The sequence below is a fragment of the Lontra canadensis genome, unplaced genomic scaffold (genome assembly GCF_010015895.1).
Source record: "Lontra canadensis isolate GAN:19392208 unplaced genomic scaffold, GSC_riverotter_1.0 scaffold72, whole genome shotgun sequence".
Classification (NCBI taxonomy): Eukaryota; Metazoa; Chordata; class Mammalia; order Carnivora; family Mustelidae; genus Lontra; species Lontra canadensis.
In genome coordinates, this window is record NW_022631066.1 from 9,153,974 (window position 1) to 9,171,867 (window position 17,894).

At 39.9% G+C, this 17,894-nt stretch overlaps 1 protein-coding gene across 1 annotated transcript in view; it reads left to right on the plus strand.

Moving 5' to 3' along the window:
• The window catches only part of ITGA8 (integrin subunit alpha 8), a 185,470-nt gene that overhangs the window by 149,446 nt on the left and 18,130 nt on the right, over window positions 1-17,894 (plus strand). The window contains exons 26-27 of the mRNA XM_032880917.1: window positions 11,463-11,591; window positions 16,151-16,264. Coding sequence (XP_032736808.1) covers window positions 11,463-11,591; window positions 16,151-16,264 — 243 coding nt within the window. The remainder of the gene's footprint in view (window positions 1-11,462; window positions 11,592-16,150; window positions 16,265-17,894) is intronic.

Here is a 17,894-nt window from a genome sequence, read left to right on the forward strand (position 1 = left end):
TCCCCCCGCGGTCTATCTTCCCGTCGCTTTGGATTCACTTCTCCGCCAGTCCTACCTTTCAGAAAGTGGTTGCTTTTCTGTTTCTAGAATTGCTGTTCTTCTTCTCTTCGATCTCCCGTTGGATTTGTAGGTGTTTGCAATCTTTAGATAAGCTATCTAGCTGATCTCCCGCAACCTGAAGTAGTCTCAGCCTGCTACTTCTCCGCCATCTTGACTCCTCCCCCCTATTTAGCCTATTTTAATAGATACCTTTTGCATATGGTTTGACTAGCAGCACAACCAAACCAAAGTCATTAATAGACATGTCATGTTTTGGAGAATTTGTACAAAATGCTATTTTTAGAGTCTTTTTGGTACACTGCCAAAAGATATAAGGATCTTTGTCAAGTAGGCTTTTCCAGATGTTGCCAATAGCAAGTGGTGAAATGCGATAATTTGCCAAAGGCCATCCCAGTGCCCCAAGAACCCCCGGACTGGAAATTTCTGGACCCCATTCTTTAGTGCAGCTTATAAAGAAGCTGAGAGCAGTGCTTCTCAGATTCTTAAGCTTATCCAGTCACCTGGGGGTCTAGTAAGAGGCCCGGTCTGGAGTCCTAAAACTCTGCCATTCTACAGTCCTCACCTGACATCCACGCTGCTTTGCTGGTCACAGACTAGTCAGGAGCTCAAGTGTCCAAGCAGCTGATCTCATTCAGATTAAGATCCAAATCTGGCTTTAAGTTTCTTCTGGGAAGAAAAGAACATAATTAGCATAAACCCTTGAAAACATTACACCTGAATGAGGGAAAATAACCTGTTTAACCAGATGTTATCCTCAAAAGAGAACTTTAAGAATCAAGAACTTTAAGAATCATTGTCTAGTAGCTCAGGGAGACAGAGTCTCTATTAGAAATGGAGCAAAGGGCAGACTTCATGAAACACTAACTCAACCATTCAGAATGCAGGTCTGCCTCTACTCTAACCGGTGGCACTGTTATGAAAGGCTTTCTTCTTCAAACCAGTAAGCCTTCTATTCCAAGAGAGGAAGACAAAGGGATTCATTATGAAAGGATTTATAGGACAGGTCTTCTTCTTTATGGAGAAATTATAAATAAGGTCACTATTCCACAAAATTATTTAAAATACTTCCTCCTTGGAAATTTTTTTGTCCATTTCCTCTGTCTTGGCTCTTCATTGAGATGATTTTAATATCTTTTGAGGATAGTAGCTTATTATAAAATAACATCTTCTGGGGTTCCTGGGTGGCTTAGGCAGGTAGACATCTGACTTTGGCTCAGGGTCTTGATCTCAGGGTCTTGGCATGGAGCCCCAGGTCCAGCTCCACCCGACTCAGAAGGGAATCTGCTTCTCTCTCTCTCTCCCTCAGCCCCTCCCCCCACTCATGTTCCTTCTGTCTTTCAAATAAATAAATAAAATCTTTAAAAAATAAAATAACATCTTCAAATGGAATGTATAACATTGAAGAAATTAAATCTTTCACATGTCCCATACGGATTCTCTACTTCAGTGGTAGATTCTTGAAGCACAGAAGCCTAGGGAAGGTCTCTAAACTCCAGAGTGTAATGTTTGCTTTATATCTGACATTATTTATATATGTTCATATATATTATGTAACTTATGTGATATGGGCCATATTGGTTGTAAATTCTTTTTCTGTGTTGCAGTTTAACAATCATTTACAGTGACTGGAATGATACTAACAGATAATTTGCCTTAAATGTTGACAGATTCATGCAAATGGGGTGGTGACAGCCACCCAGATATTCTTTGAAGTATACACTTTGATTAAAAATCTAAGGCTAGTAATTGTTTTTAAGATTTTATTTGAGAGAGAGAGATCATGAGCAGGGGGGAGGAGCAGAGGGAGAGGGAGAAGCAGACTCCCTGCTGAGCAGGGAGCCTGATGCAGGACTCCATCCCAGGACCCTGAGCTGAAGGCAGATGCTTAACTGACTGAGCCACCCAGGCGCCCCTAAGGCTAGTAATTTTTAAAATGCAACTTAATTATGCTTCTTCTATAAAACTGTCAGTTTTTGGAAATTGATTATAAGATGATTTGATTACAATATGAAGGAATAGCTCCCAAAATGACAAATGGTAAGAATGCTTGAAATTCAGAATAATGAAAAACTTGAAATGTTTTTACTTTCAGGTCCTCTGAGTACTTTCACTTGTATTTAGTGTGTATAACCCAGAGATTCTAAAAAAGCTTTTTTATCAATAAATAGATTTCTTAATTAATTATCAGTACATTTTATATAATCAGCTACCAACAAATTGAGAGTACTTGAACATTATTTTCTTCTTAAGATAATAAGTAATTTATTGCTGAAGTCCCTATAAAGCTACCTGGCAAATTTATTTATTCCTAGATAATACAAAAGCTAAACAGTCTATTCTCTGTCTTAAATATGAATTGGAAATTAGTAAAGAACAAATTATTTATTACATCTAGTTATCTTCAATGGAATAGGTCTAGGAAATTTTTTTAAAAGATTTTATTTATTTATTTGACAGAGAGAGATCACAAGTAGGCAGAGAGGGAGGCAGAGAGAGAGGGGGAAGCAGGCTCCCTGCTGAGCAGAGAGCCTGATGTGGGGCTTGATCCCAAGACCCTGAGATCATGACCCGAGCCAAAGGCAGAGGCTTAACCCACTGAGCCACCCAGGTGCCCCAGGGAAATTTTTTTTAACCTAGGTATCAATTTCAGATTCTTGCATGAAAGCTAATTACTGTTTTTTTAACTATAGATATTTAAAGATAAATATAGTTTTTAAAAATATAGCTATTTGAAGATAAACATCTGTAGTTTTTTTTTTTAACTTAGTTCTTTAAGAAGCAGAGAAAGGGTAGGTTTAATAAAAGGAATAAGGAGGCAAACCACATTCATATAGGTAAAAATTAAATCCTAGTCAGGTACCAGGTGACTCAGTTGGCTGAGTGTCTGTCTTCAGCTTGGGTCATAATCTCAGGGTCCTGGGATCAAGTCCTGCATCAGGCTCCCTGCTCAGTGGGGAGTCTGCTTCTTCTTCTCTCTCTACCCCTACCCACCATTCATTCTCTCTCTCTCTCTCTATAAATAAGTAAACTCTTGAAAAAAAAAAAAAGTAAATCCTATCATTCAGTCTAACTTACCCACTAAGAAAAAATTACTTATGATTTGGTTCTACAATTTCTTTAAAAAGAACAATTAGTGAGTGCCTCTTGAAACATCTGCATCTGTGAGAAGGTCTACAAGCCCTTCCTGAGGATGCTCTAGTGCCCACTGGACAAGCCACCAGAATATCCCAGGCCAGCTGTGGGCCTGTCCGAGAGAAAACTCCCACCTCAGCTTTCCCAAGTATCCTCTGGAGGATTTTCAAGTTCCCTACCATGTTTGCCTCTCCAGCCATTCAACTCATTTTCCCTCAGCAAAATGCTTTCTCGTCAGGTCACATACACCTTTTTGTCCACTTCGCCTCCTGTATATATTCTCATTTTTTTCCCCACTTAACCACTGAAAGTAGCTCCCTCCTTCACTGCTTCTTTGCAGCTCCCAAAATGTCTAAGCAAATGTGCTGATGAAAAAGCAACTGTCCAGATTTCCTCAGAAGCATTTTCTAGACCATCTGCTCCAAGGAACCAATGCCACCAACTTTAAAACCTTTGAAATACCCTGGACCCCTTCCCCCACTGCAGGGTCTCCACAACATCTCAAAATAATTTCTCATGTCTGCTAATTAAACCTATTAACATGTAATAGAACTAATGTATTTAACACAATGTGGATTTTTTTCCTATTTTTTAAAAAAATTACTCAGATAGCAACCTCTTGGCTTTACTTTTTATTATAAATACATAGTTTTACTCATCAAAGCCATACTGTAGATAAAGTAGGGTTTTTGTGGGCTGGCCTGAAAATTGAGCCACCATTTAAAAGATTGTCTCTAAAGAGAAATGCATTCTGAGTGCCAAACATCTAGCCTCAAATCTTCTGAAATACAACCCATCTATAAATTGAACATGCATTCCAAACAGGACTCTCCTCACATAAGCCTCCAAGTCTGATAAGGCCTGAACGGGATGCACTTTTTCTTGTACAACACTGACTGGTACAGCTGAGTTACACCACCAAGTGACCCTCATGTCCCCAAGGTTTGAAGAGCAGACTCCCTTTGAAAGCTACCACTGTGATCATAGGAGGCCATGGGCAAAAGTTCTCACCCACACGCACCTCACTTGCTGCCCAAATACAAAACATCAGTGACTAAACTGGGGACACACTCAGATGCCGCTAGAAGTCTGTCAGTTTTGAGTTTTTTTAGTTTAGTTTAGTTTTTTGAGTTTTTTTGCTTCATACCAGGTTTCGTGGGGATTCACTTAGCCTGCTTTGTTACCCAAATATGAAGGCAAACAGGAGCACGCATGGGTGACAGGGTTCAGGAAAAGTGAGTGAGATGCGTGGCCCCTCGTGGTGCCCAGAGGGTGGGACACTGCCTTGGGGACATTCCCTTCTGCTTTCCCTTTTGCTTCCCAGTGAAACAGCTGCTGTCTTCGGTTTTCTGTTCCTCCCATGATGATTTCACTTCATCAAGTTCATTTCTCTGCCTTCTCTGAACACAGGGACATAAGTAGAGGGCCATGAAGGTTCCGCCTCCGGGCTTCAGAGATAGAGGATTTTAATGTGGCAATTTCAGCACATCCTGCCATCTAAAACATTGTGAAATAGTCAACTGTCTGCAGCATTCGGGCCAATCCATTAAATCTAATTCATTCCAGATCCTTCTTGAAATAAAATTTTAGAGTTGAATAAAGTATTTCTTAAACCATTCTCAAGGCAGTAAAATAATGACTTCCAACTATCCATTATCTTATTTGGGTGGACTTTATCCTGGGGTTTGGAGAGCCCTCCAGACAGGCTGTGATCTCTAGATAAGATGTAGTTGAAAAAGCCGACGCTATTAAAGAGTAAAGGACTTTTTTAAGCTGGCAAGGTTTCATTATGAACAGCCAAGGGTGAGAAAAAGAGGGTGAAAGGGCTGTGGGATGTCACACTGTAGCCAGAAGGGTAGGACAAGCGAGGTCTTGGCTTCAACCTGCGCTAGGATCACAGGACCATGTTCTGGGCCCCCCACTCAGAAAAGGAGCCCGAGGTCCACATGATGTGGCAGAGGTTAGATGAGGGCAACGGTAACAAGGGAGAAAGCCAGTGTTGCATAAAGAACGGGCTCTGGAGCCATGGAAGGCTGGAGGTTCCAACTGCCTCGAACAAGACCATTCTCACAGAAATCCCAAATTACAACCAGATAGCACAAACATGGAAGCAGAAACACAGGGATCATCCGCCAAGCCCTGCAACTAGTTTTTGGGGTTTTTTGGTTTTGTTTTGTTTTGTTTTAATCGGTGAGCACACAGACTGTGGCTTGGCTTGGCAAATTTGCATCATTTTGTCTTACCCTCGAGAGAATTTTTTTCCTTCATAACTGCCTCCATTTACTTATTGCTCCTTATTAATTCCTAATGCAGAAACTTGTTACAGCTCCCAATCCACTTACGTTCTCTCTCTGTCTCCATCTCTCTGTCTCTTTCATGCGCCCCCCATAGAGGACCTTCATTCATCTTTTATTTTTAACAGTACCTATAGGTCCAATTTTTAGCCACCAAAGGGAATACACTCTCCAGGGTCCATTTCTCTTTGCCTTAACTTCTCCTTAAGAGGTTCTTCAGGTTCTCCTGTAAATTTTAGAATATAAAAACACATGTACAACAACTAAGAAAAGCTTCAAAATCACCAATGGGATGAACTATTCTTTTTTCAGGACGTTAAGAAAAAAATCTATTTTTTTTCTCTCCTGACAAATCCTTAACATTTATGCCTTAAAGAAAATTACATGATAGACTGAGCTCCTGGGTTTGTCTCTACTTCAATTTAATTATAGACTAAGGATTACATGAGGGAAAGTCCACCATCTTTTGTGTATTAGGCATACCTGAAACCCAAAGACAAATCACAAATAAAAAGAAGATAGTACGTGTTGTGTTTGTTTGGATTCAAAAAGCCCTTAATCTGATTGCACCCAACTATTTTCTTCCAAAGTTGCGTTTCCAACAGTATTGCTCATTCCAGCTAGACAGTATCCCTTTAGCTCATAAATTTAAACCTATCCCGGAGTGAAGAGTTTTGTGAAGAGTTCATGCAAATAGAAAACTCCTGTTGAAGTCAAAATCTGAGTAGCAGCTGGGGAAAGAACCATATTTACTAATAATTTCTTCCTTATTGCAGAAAAGAGCCATTTTCGTATTTGTTCTAAAGAAGATAGTTGAGTGTTTACCACCAGCTTCTCAGAGCCCTTAGCAAACTGTTTTCTGAACTGAACGCCTGCCTAATGTGATGCTAAGAGGCCCTCACCTCTAAGGTTTCAGATTCAGGAAAAATATGACCTGCGGGTTCACAATCAGTTGTGAAACAGGCTCCCAGAGTTCATCTAAAAAACAGGCTGTAACTGTTGTTTACATTTCTTGGATAACTTCTTCCTTGTTTTTCATTTTTTGTTCATTTTTGCTTTTGGGGTTTTATTTTGTCTTGTTTTGCTCTATATTTTGAAATAATTTCTGGAATGCCACTTTCAAAAACTAGTTGGTAAGCCATTTGAAGACTTTCTCAGTGTGGTGTTCGGGAGGGACGTTCCTCTATCTGCAAAACAATATTACTAAAAGAGAGAAGCATGTTTTATCAACCCCTGCTGTGTAATATGTTCATTCTACGGCTCAGAATAAGTCCTGTGTGTTACTGAGAGGCTGCCCATAAGTATTTGTAAATGATGATATACTGGGGGCCCCCACAAACATGGTCTTCAACCATCCACAAGCTGCATCTGATGTCACCACATAGGAAGCTGCAGAGCTGTCTTCTCTTTGGGCTATTATTTTACTATTACTGCTACCACTACAGGAATAAAGGAACATTCCGAAGGTCCTTCCAGCACCTTTTCCCTGCAGTTTGGTTACATGCAGAGTTAACTCTGTAACATATCTCCCAGTGAACAATAAAAAAGAAATGAAACATGAAAAGCTCAAAGCAAAAACTACACACACACACACACACACACACACACACACACACACACATTTCTCATGAATACATGATAGAAAATACATAAGGGAATCTTAGAGATGGTCACAATTTTCTATCTAAACTCAAATTTCAGTCTTAGGCTGTAAGGGCTTTTCTAGCAGATTCTCCACCTTGAGTACCCTTGAGCAACCCTTCGGCAGGCACTCCTTCCCTACCAGGGTCTTAGACTATTCCAGCATCCATGGGGCTGGCCTGTAACTCGGAGTCTATGTACTTCATCAGCCCAGTGCTGTGAACATCGTTTCTAATTACCCTGTCCCTAAAATATTTAAGTCCACATCTAAGCCCCTACTTCAGTCTCCTGTTTTCATAACTTTCTCATTTCCTCTGTCCACGAGACATTCTCTTCCTTGATATGAAAACTTTCTCTGAATCAATTAATTCACCTGACTCTCAAGGCTGCCTTTGGCCATACTTTCTTCCCTGCCAAGCCAGGAATCCATGATGAGTTGATTGAAACATTCTTTTACAGGTATCCTTACTTAACCTCCCTTTTCCTCTATCCTTCCAAGGCCTTGCCCTAAAAAACTCCATCAGACACAGTCCCACAGTTTGGTTTCTCTGCTGCTTTGCCTGAGGGCACCAGAACACACTGATGGAAGTGTTCACTGGACAGTCAGCATCTGGAGAGGCCCCCTCTGCCATCTCTTCATTGGTTTCTCCAAACCTTCACTGCTGTTCTCATTCAGCCTCCTTAGCATCACTGTTAGCAGGTGACCTTACAGCAAGAAAATCTTCAAAGGATCCTTTTTGCCATTCCAAATCCCAATCCCCACCACACACGTGTGCGTGCGCACACATGCACACACACATCTTTGTCTCTTTCTCAGCCTCAAGTCCTGTCCAATACTTTCAGAGGAAGAAGAGCTCTTCCTCCTGTTCCAAATTTAACTCGATAAATTTAACTTGATACATCACGTATACCCTGCTTCCAATATTTTCAATCTCTTCCTCTCTACTGATTCCCTCCTTGGATCCCAGAAACGTACTTAAATTTCCATCTTCAAAACAAACAATAAGCAAATAACTTGGGTCTGCATCTTCTTCCAAGAATGGACCCCTTTTCCCTTCCATTTTTAGCCGAGCTCTACTTATTATCCCTGCTTTCTTATTTCTCTTTTGCTCTTATTATAATTGTTAAATTTTTTTTAAATTTTCATAATAAAAAGTACTAAATGTCCATCAAAACAATATATCAGGCAATATATAAAAACATAAAAAAGAAAAATTTTAATTTCTAATAATGTCACTACCCATTTACTGTTACATTTCCCATTTTTTGTGCATTAATTTATTTTTCCACTTTACTGTATGTTGACAGTAATTAAGGATCTCTTTAAAAATCTGTAATACCATTATCATACCTGAAAAGAAGTTAGCAAAACTTCTTAATATTATCAAATCTCTACAACTGGTAATGTTTACATGACAACTCTTCCAGATTTTTTTCCTACTGATAGATATATAAGGTAAATATAGATCCATTTTTATTAAAAAATGCAATCTTATTATATATGCTATTTTATAATCTGCCTCTTCCCCTTACTAAGATCTTGCATTTTTTTCTGAATTACTACATAGCTCTACATCATTTTTAAAAAGTGTCCAGTGGTTGGGTTGCCTGGGTGGCTCAGTGGGTTAAGCCGCTGCCTTTGGTTCAGGTCATGATCTCCGGGTCCTGGGATCGAGTCCCGCATCGGGCTCTCTACTCAGCGGGGAGTCTGCTTCCCTCTCTCTCTCTCTCTCTGCCTGCCTCTCTGTCTACTTGTGATCTCTCTCTGTCAAATAAATAAATAAAATCTTTAAAAAAAAAAGTGTCCAGTGGTCTCTTGCATAAATGTCATAATTTATTTAATAAGTAATCTATGTCTGACCACAAAATTTTACATTACTATCCTGTTTCCATTATAAATAGCAACTAAGAACGTCCATGTTTTATTTTGCTTTCTTTTGGTGTTTTCTTATTTGGAGGATGTGGTGGCATCTCATCTCTGAGCCATGGGGAATTTCTTCAATATGAGAATAAGATAAAGATTTAATTTTATACTTTTTCAAATAATTATCCATTTGTCTGAATGCCTTCACCCTTTAGCTTCTGCAGATCAATTTCTACCCATACACATCCCCTGCTCAGCAAAGGGCATCTATACATTCTTTTTTCTTTTTTTACATTGAGATATAATTGACATATCACATATTAGTTTCAGGTATACAACATGATTGGGTGTTTGTATATATTGTGAAATGACCACCATAGTAACTCTAGTTCATATCCATCACCACACAGATTACAATTTTTTTTTCCTGGCGATGAGAACTTTTAAAATCTATTCTCTTAGCAACTTCCAAATATACAACACGGTATTATTAATTATAGTTACTACGCTGTATTTTATTTACATCCCTCGGACTTATTTATTTTATAACTGGAAGTTTATAATTTTTTTTACCACTTTCACTCATTTCACCCACTCCCCAGCCCCCCCCCACTCCCAATCACCAATCTGTTCTCTTTATCTATGAGTTAGGGTTTCATTTTGGTTTGGGGTTTGGGTGGCCTTGTTTTTTCAGATTGAATGTGGAATTTGTCTTTGTCTTAGTTCACTTAACATAATGCCCACAAGGTCATTGATTTCCTTCTTTTTTTGTGTTTGAATAATATTTGGGGGGGGTGTGCACGCATGCGTGTATTCACCACATCTATTTATCCATCAGTGGACACCTCAGCTGCTTCCATATCTTGACTACTGTAAATAATATTACAGCGAAGTAGAGATGCATATATCTTTTCAAGCTAGTGTTTTTGTTTTCTTCCAATGAATACCCAGAGTAGAACTGCTGGATCCTATGTCCGTAATTTCTTACATGACAAAATGACTACTTTTAGTATGACTACTAAATGACTACTTTAGTCCTAATGCTTTACTCCTCTGCAGGATTTGACATTTTTTGTCACTCCTGTATTTTTACAACTTTCTTCTCTTTAGAATTCCCTAGATTCCCACTTTCCTGCTCTCCTGGACTGTCTCTTTCCAAAGGAAAGTCTCCTGGACTTTCTCCCATCTCATGTTTCCTCACTGGATCTTCTTCCTCTCCCTGTTTCCTGAGATTGCCTTGGACATCATATGTGACTTTATGCTTATCATTTTCCATGTTCTCACTGGGCAACTCAGGTTGGTCCTCAGGCAGGTACCACACAGCTTGGTGGATGCTGATGGGGGAATCGAGCTATCATGTGGAATGTCTCACGGGGGCTCGGGAATCATTCTGCTGCACCTCAGGAGTGGAAAGTCGTTCTGCACATTGCAGAGCAGGGTGCGGAGGGCTCTTGGTTAGAAATGAGGCTGGAGCAGCAGGCTGAGGCCAGTACACAGGGGGCTGTGCACAGCATACTAAGGAGTCCAGGCTCTATCTTTCTGTTTATCTGGTAGATTTTTCTAGGGTCTTAGGACATGCTGAGCACAATCATTTCATTGTTGTGGTGCCTTCTGCATCTACAATATAGGGATATCTTTCCTCACCCCACAGAAATGAGCATACTGTCACTGCTCCTGGGGCTACAAAGAGAAACCATTTAAAAGAACATGTGTGGGGGGGACTTGGGGCAGGGACAGGAAATTAAGATTCTATATTCAGTCAGTCTTAAATGAAGAATTTTAATGAAATATTATATGTGATTTATTGGCATTTTCAAAATATTTATTCAGCTCTCAGATATACCAAGCATGGAGCCTGAGATAAAATCATAAGTTCTAGAACACTCACAAAAAAAAACTCCAGGCTCTAAACAAGCTCCCTTACAGCATAATGTTCACGTGGCATGCTTCGGAAAACTCATTTTTATTAGAACACGATCCACTCCTGAGGGAGCATTTCTTACAATTTCAGGAGTGTGGGGCTCAGACATGCTGATGTCGGGTCCTTGACTACGTCTCTTTCCCTATGGCCAGCACCTCACTTTCCTGCCACCTGAGGATCTGTCCCACCACACAGAATGTTCCTGCGTTTCACCAGCACTGATATATGATGAGAGAAAAGTAACAGGAAAATAATGACTTGTGCTTGAAAAGTCACTTCCTTCTGAGGGAATCACTTCCGCTTAAAATCTCATGCTTACAAGATAAACTTTCCAGGAATGCATTCCCCGTCCTTCAGGAGCTCCTATGATTAGAGAATGGGAAGGCTTATTCCTTGCCCATCTATTTCATTTTGTGGTTGAACACACTTCTGGTAAATCAGGACGGGTCCGGCTTCTCTTGTGACTCCTAGTCCTCTGAGGGGAAAAAAAATGCCTGGAGTTCAAGGCTAATGAAAGGGTGACAAGCTATCTCTTGCTTTCTCTTTGCAGCCCGCTGCCTCCCCAGAGGACACCCCTGAGCTGAGTGCCTTTCTGCGAAATTCGACCATCCCTCATCTTGTCAGAAAGAGAGATGTGCGGATGCCAGAGCCCCACAGACAGAGCCCTGCAAAAATTCTGGTGAGTTATCCCAGTGTGTGCAAATCAGAGAGGAAAGACTGGATTGGACAGAAATCCCAAACACAGAAGACTTGAACTTCAACTATTGTTTCTCCATCTCATTCAATGCTCAGATCTGCCTGCCATGTTTTGACAATAGGAGATGTGAGCCCTGAAAGCAAGGGACTCTTCCCTGTGGACAAAGGTGTATTTGCATTATAGTGTTTTCACTCTTCTAAATCTGCCACACAGGCCACATTAGAAAAATAATGCTAAAAACCTAAAACATGGCATGCAATGCATTTGCAGAACACAGAGCTCCTATTGTGAGCCCATTCCCAAACACTTGAACATTGAGAGTATGGAAGGAGCTGGGCCAGGAGGTCAGGGTTGGGGTGGGTGGTGGTTCCACATGTCCTTGCATCTCAAAGTCCTCCGCTGATCCAGAAAAGATGAGAATGGGGTCTTCTGATTTCCTGGGCCCAAACTCTGCATAGTCTTAGCCCGGGCAACTGTGGTAGATCTATCCTGAGCTTAGTCAACCCTTTGCAAAACTGTGGAGAGTACTTAAGAGTCAGTATTTTCAGTTTGATTCTCTTACTCATCCCAAGGTGAATGTTAATACCACCAAACTCCACACTTAAAAGAGGCTAAAATTTAAAAAAAAAGAAAGAGGCTAAAATATTTTATTTTAATGTGTCTTGAATATGTTCTAACATTCTTAAGAAGTTTCAAACAAGGAAATGGACAGAAACGTACATTGAGCAAGTCTAACTTATTCAATTAAACTTACATCAAGAGAGGAATGTTTATTATAATAGAAGTACCTAAAGTTACCTGGCAAAAAGCTATGGCAGGGGGCAAATTTTGGTTCAAGTCCCTATAAATTTTTATGGCATGGTAATGTTTTTCAAAACCTAAGAGTACTCTTAGTTTAGGATGAATTAATTTAGGATAATTTATTCAGTTTAGGATAAATTAATAAAATCCCACATATTATTGTTTAAAGAAAGTTTCCAAGAGAAACAATAGAATGGAAAACAATGATTTAAGTACTGGGGATGTGGCCTACAGAATGGTACTACACTTAACAATCCTATATTGTGTATTCAATGGGTGTTAAGAAAGCAGATCTTAAAAGCTCTTCAAGATCATAAAAAAAACTATAACTTTGTGGTGTTGGATAGTAACTAGACTTACTAGAGCAATCATCTCACAATATATACAAATACCAAATCATTATGTCATAAAACTGAAACTAATGTAATGTTATGTGTCAATTATACTTCAACAAAAAATTTAATAAATTTTGAAAAAAGAAAACAATGATAGGCATCTATAGAATTCTAACATGCAGTATCAATGTGAAAGCCCTCTGGAGAACCAGTGTGCAAACCTATAGGAACCAACAATTTAGAAAATCAGGGTTTACTTATGTTTTTCGATTTTCGCTTTAGTCTAAGTCTCATGAGTACACTGAGGCAGGAGAGATGATCAGTAGCTAAAATTCTTTTGAAAATTATATGTACTTCTGGGGCGCCTGAGTGGCTCAGTGGGTTAAAGCCTCTGCCTTCAGCTCAGGTCATGATCCCAGGGTCCTGGGATCGAGCCCTGCATCAGGCTCTCTGCTCAGCAGGGAGCCTGCTTCCTGCCCGCCCCCCCCACCCCCTGCCTGCCTCTGTCTACTTGTGATCTCTGTCAAATAAATAAATAAAATCTTAAAAAAAAAAGAAAGAAAATTATATGCACTTCAGTTGTAGGGTCAGGTTTTTTTCCATCCCATTCTTTCTCATTAAAGATTTTTAATGCAAAATTATTTTTAATTCCTGAGTATCATAGAAACTTATTACTCCCAGATGAGAGCAAAGCAATTCTTAATTTCCATTTCTGACTTTGTTAATTCGTGCTTTATTCTCTTTTGTCTTTTATTGGTTCAAAAATTGCAAATCATATGCCTCCCCATGTCCTCAAGTCAAAACAGTTCTGGATAGAAAGTGATTATACAAAGTTTACTCTAAAATCAAAAGTTCAATAAGACTTCCTACGGTTTTTGTTTAGTTAAAAACAACTTACTGAATCCCATTTCTGATTAGGAATTTGAAAGTGCAAAGTGCCAACATCCTGTGCTGGGATCATAATTTCCAATTTGCATTAAGAAAAATTCGTATCTGCCACACTGAAATACATTTCTCCTCCGCCCAAGGACGTCCTTGTCTTTCTCATCTCAGGCCCCTGCTGCTCTTACAATGACCATACCATCTCCTCTTGCCAGGCTTTCTTCTTGTCCCTTCCCTCCTCAGCTTACAGAAACCTTATCTTTCAAACCTTCTTCAGCCTATGATACTATTAACCGCTTCCTGAAACTGTCCTGTCCCTTGGCCTCCCACAAAACACTCTCCCCTGGTTCTCTTCCAGTCTGCTGGCCTGTGCCTTCTTAGAATTGTTTGTGGGCTTCTACTCTGCCCAGCCTCAGATGTCCCTGTACCTCAGGATACCAACCTCGGGTCTTTCCCCTCTCCCACCGACTTAGCTCCTTCAGGGAAATGTTTTCTGCATGGTCATCAACTACAGCCATGCCTAGAGGCCTCCTGCCATCTTAGCCATCCCTACTGCACTCTAGACTTGAGGGGCTCAGCGTCTATGTTCATCTGGATGCCTGATAGCCACCCGAGCCCCAACATGTCCAGAACTCTGTCTCCATGACCCCCAGAATGTGCTTTTCCTCTAGAATTCCCGATCTCAGTAATGTCAGTGCCCATCCACTCAGTTCCCCAAGCCAAAAGGGCTCCCTCCAGTCCTCCCTCTCCTTCATCCCAATTTCCAATTTGTCACCAACTCCCATTCTACTTCCTGAACTTCCCCAAACTTCATCTTCCCCCACCCTGTTCCCATACCTAGTTCAAGGCCTCCTCCCCTCTCCCTTGAACTCTCGTAACAAGTCCTTGTCACCCTCCTTGCTTCCAATCTCCTCTCCCAATTATTGCCTCCCATAACACCTGCCCGTAAAACCCAAACCGCATCATAGCCCTTGCTTAAACGGGACCTTCTGAATAGAATCTAAACTCCTTGACTCCAATAGGAACATACTTTACCACCTAGACTTTCTCTCATTGCTCTCTCATTTCCATCTGTCCACCCTGGCCCCGAGTACCCTTTTCTCCACTTTTCTGAACATGCACTGGTCTTGTCCCTGTCTGCCTAGACTGCTAGGTCACTCTTTCTCACCCTTCAAGATTCATTTTTCCCCAGAATCCTCCAACAGAGCTAGCTCACCAGGACCAACAGCTCCGGGGGGCTTCTAAGAATCACCTCCTTCTCACTTGCCTCCTTTGCCTGCAGAGGGTGGGCCTGGAGATACACAGCATGTCAGTAATGACATGTAGGTAAACATGAGGGTCCTCACAGGGGACATGGACTGCAGTGCTTCCAGGATTCTTGCTCCTGCTGGAGGCACAAAACCCCAAACACCTCAGTGCCCCAACCCCTAGTAGAACAAGAACAGCCCTGCCACCTGAATTTGGAAGCAGTATGTCAAAGTCTGACCTCCTTGGAATTTATCAGATATGCCTTCCTGAGTGCTTTGCTTTTAGAGAATTTGGAGGTTCTCGGAAAAGATTTTCATGGCAATATGTCCCTCAAGTTACTCTGTGGTTTAGCAATTTCATTAAAGTGAAATGCCTCCATTAAATCCTCCTCATACTATTCAATAAACTAGCGTTTATTGAGCATCGATAGGCCAGAGCCCAGTGCTGAAGACGTGAGAAATAAATAAAGCATAGCCCACTCGAGAAATTCAAATCAGTGACAGAATACAATTCAAGAAGTACCATCCTGTACCTAGGTACACAGAAAATGGATGAGAAGTGTCCACTGAAATAAATAAATTGAAATAAATTGGATCCAAATACTGGATCTAATCAGAAAATACGATTTGACAGGTAGAATGTCATCATAACAAATACGTCCGTGGAACATGCATTTCATAGAGTATAAGTTACCCACTGTAAGTTGGCAGAACTAGGAACTAGGTTAAAAACAGCTTAATGGATGGAACTAAAGATTCTGCTTTATCACCAAGAAGTAATTGAGAGAGAAGAATGTTTTAGAACAAATGGGTTGAGAACACTGGGCCTTTGAGATAATATAGATAGAGGGAGCTTCCTCTGAAGCCTTTTCAGGACTTGCTTAGTCCAGGGTCAGGTGTTGTAAGTGTCTATAAGAAATGTCTTCCCACGTTCTGAGTAATGAAATTGAAACAGAACCATCTAATCACTGTTACAGGAGGGTTGTTTCAAGTCCTTAGGAAAGAAAAGAAGCTTAAATCTTGTGTCGTATTACACGTTCCCTTTTATCTCTACACCACCAGTAAAACTGATGCATCATGACTACCAAACTGTGTTTTCTCTTGGTCATTTCTGTGTAATTGTTTGTCATTTAAATGAATGATTTATGAATGAGGTGCTGACTTCTGAGAAAATGCAGTGCCGATAAACTGAATGTTGATTTTCCACTACAATTTAAAGACACTGATTGGCCACCACTGCTGTTGTTTGGTTTTATTTTGTTTTGCTTTGTTGCAGAATTGTACAAATATCGAGTGCTTACAGATCTCCTGTGTAGTGGGGAGGCTAGAAGGAGGAGAAAGCGCCGTCCTAAAAGTCAGATCACGGTTATGGGCCAAGACCTTCCTCCAGGTAATAACACATACTTGCAAGGGAACCTCTCCTTAAAAGCTTGGCAGGAAGTTTTCCAAAAAGGGATTTTTAAATGTTTTAATTTTTAAATTTAAAACATTCTGAATTTTTTCATTTAAAAATTTTAGATTTAATTTTAACTTTTAACTTAACATTTTTATTAATTTTTTAAACATATTTTAATGTTTTTAATTTTTAAAATTGTTAAGACACGTCTGTGGAGATATTCAGCCAAGATCAGCTGGTCATCTTTCCCATCAGGTGAAGACATTTTCTTTCCAGATTTATTGAGACATTGTTGACATATAACGTATGGAAGTTTAAGGCTATAGCATGATGATTGGACACATGGATGTGTTTTGGAATGGTTACTGCACTGAAGTTAGTTCACACCTCTATCACCTCATGTAATTACCTGTGTGTGTATGTGTGTGTGTGTGTGTGTATGTGTGTAGGGAAGGTGATAACTTTAAAGATCTACTTTCTTAACAGCTCTCAAGAATCCAATATGGTATTTTTAATTATATATTAGATACCCAGAACTCACTCATCTTGTATATGGAAGTTTGTACCCTTTGACCAGCATCTCCCCAATCCCACCACCCCCCCAGCCTCTGGCAACCAACAACCTGACCTACTCTATTCCTGAATTCTGTTTCTTTAGATTCCACATGTTAAGTGATGTCATACAGTATTTGTCTTTTTCTGACTTATTTTACTTAGTGTAATGCCCTTCTCATCCATCTGTGTTGTCACAAAAGGCAGGACTTCCTTCTTCTTTATGGCTGAGTAATAATCCTTCATCTTTTAGGTGAAGACAATGTAAATATCCTGAGTCCCTGAGACCTTTAGACACCAACTTAGCTTCAAATAAATCTATTTAGCTCACCACTTTCTACCCAGCGCCCAGTACATAGTAGTTCTTTAGTAAATATTAGCAGAATGATGGTGAGTACAAGTGCATAGTGAAAGCTGTATGCCCAAAAGGGTCAAAATAGAAATCAATGAAGAAGGAAAAAGGGATATTCCCACAGCCTGGGCTCCAGCCAGGACACATCTCAGTGACATTCCATCTAAGTGTGATAAGTAAATTCTTGGCTGCTTCGGGGTATCTGTACTGTGGCATCTCACGCTGCCACAGATAATTCTGTGGACTGTGCGCATTTTAAAGTTTTAAGATTTTTTTATACTAAACAAATTAATTTTTCCATTTGGGAAGAGCTATTTATTTAAGTGATATTACTATGTTGTGATCTTGTTGTTTAGAAAGGATTTAGAGAGGATTTTAATTTAAGCTAAATTAAAAACCCTACCAAATCTATGCATTCTTGCTCATATTTTAACTACTAAAAAATTCATCTGGCTCACTGCACTGTAGAAAATCAAATGGTAAAATGCTTTTGAGTCTAATTAATAAATACAGAATTTAATAGCTCTGGATTTTCATGTTTTCTGGGATTCAAAATACTTCTGTAGTCTCACAAATCTTAGTTTTGTTTCTAAAATAAATAGAAAGTTAAAGGTATTTTTGAAATGGCGGTTGTGAAGCTTTTTTTTCTTTAACCAAAAGTGGGGTTTCTTAATCTCAGCATACTATTTCAAATCAGATCATTCTTTATTGTAGGGGACC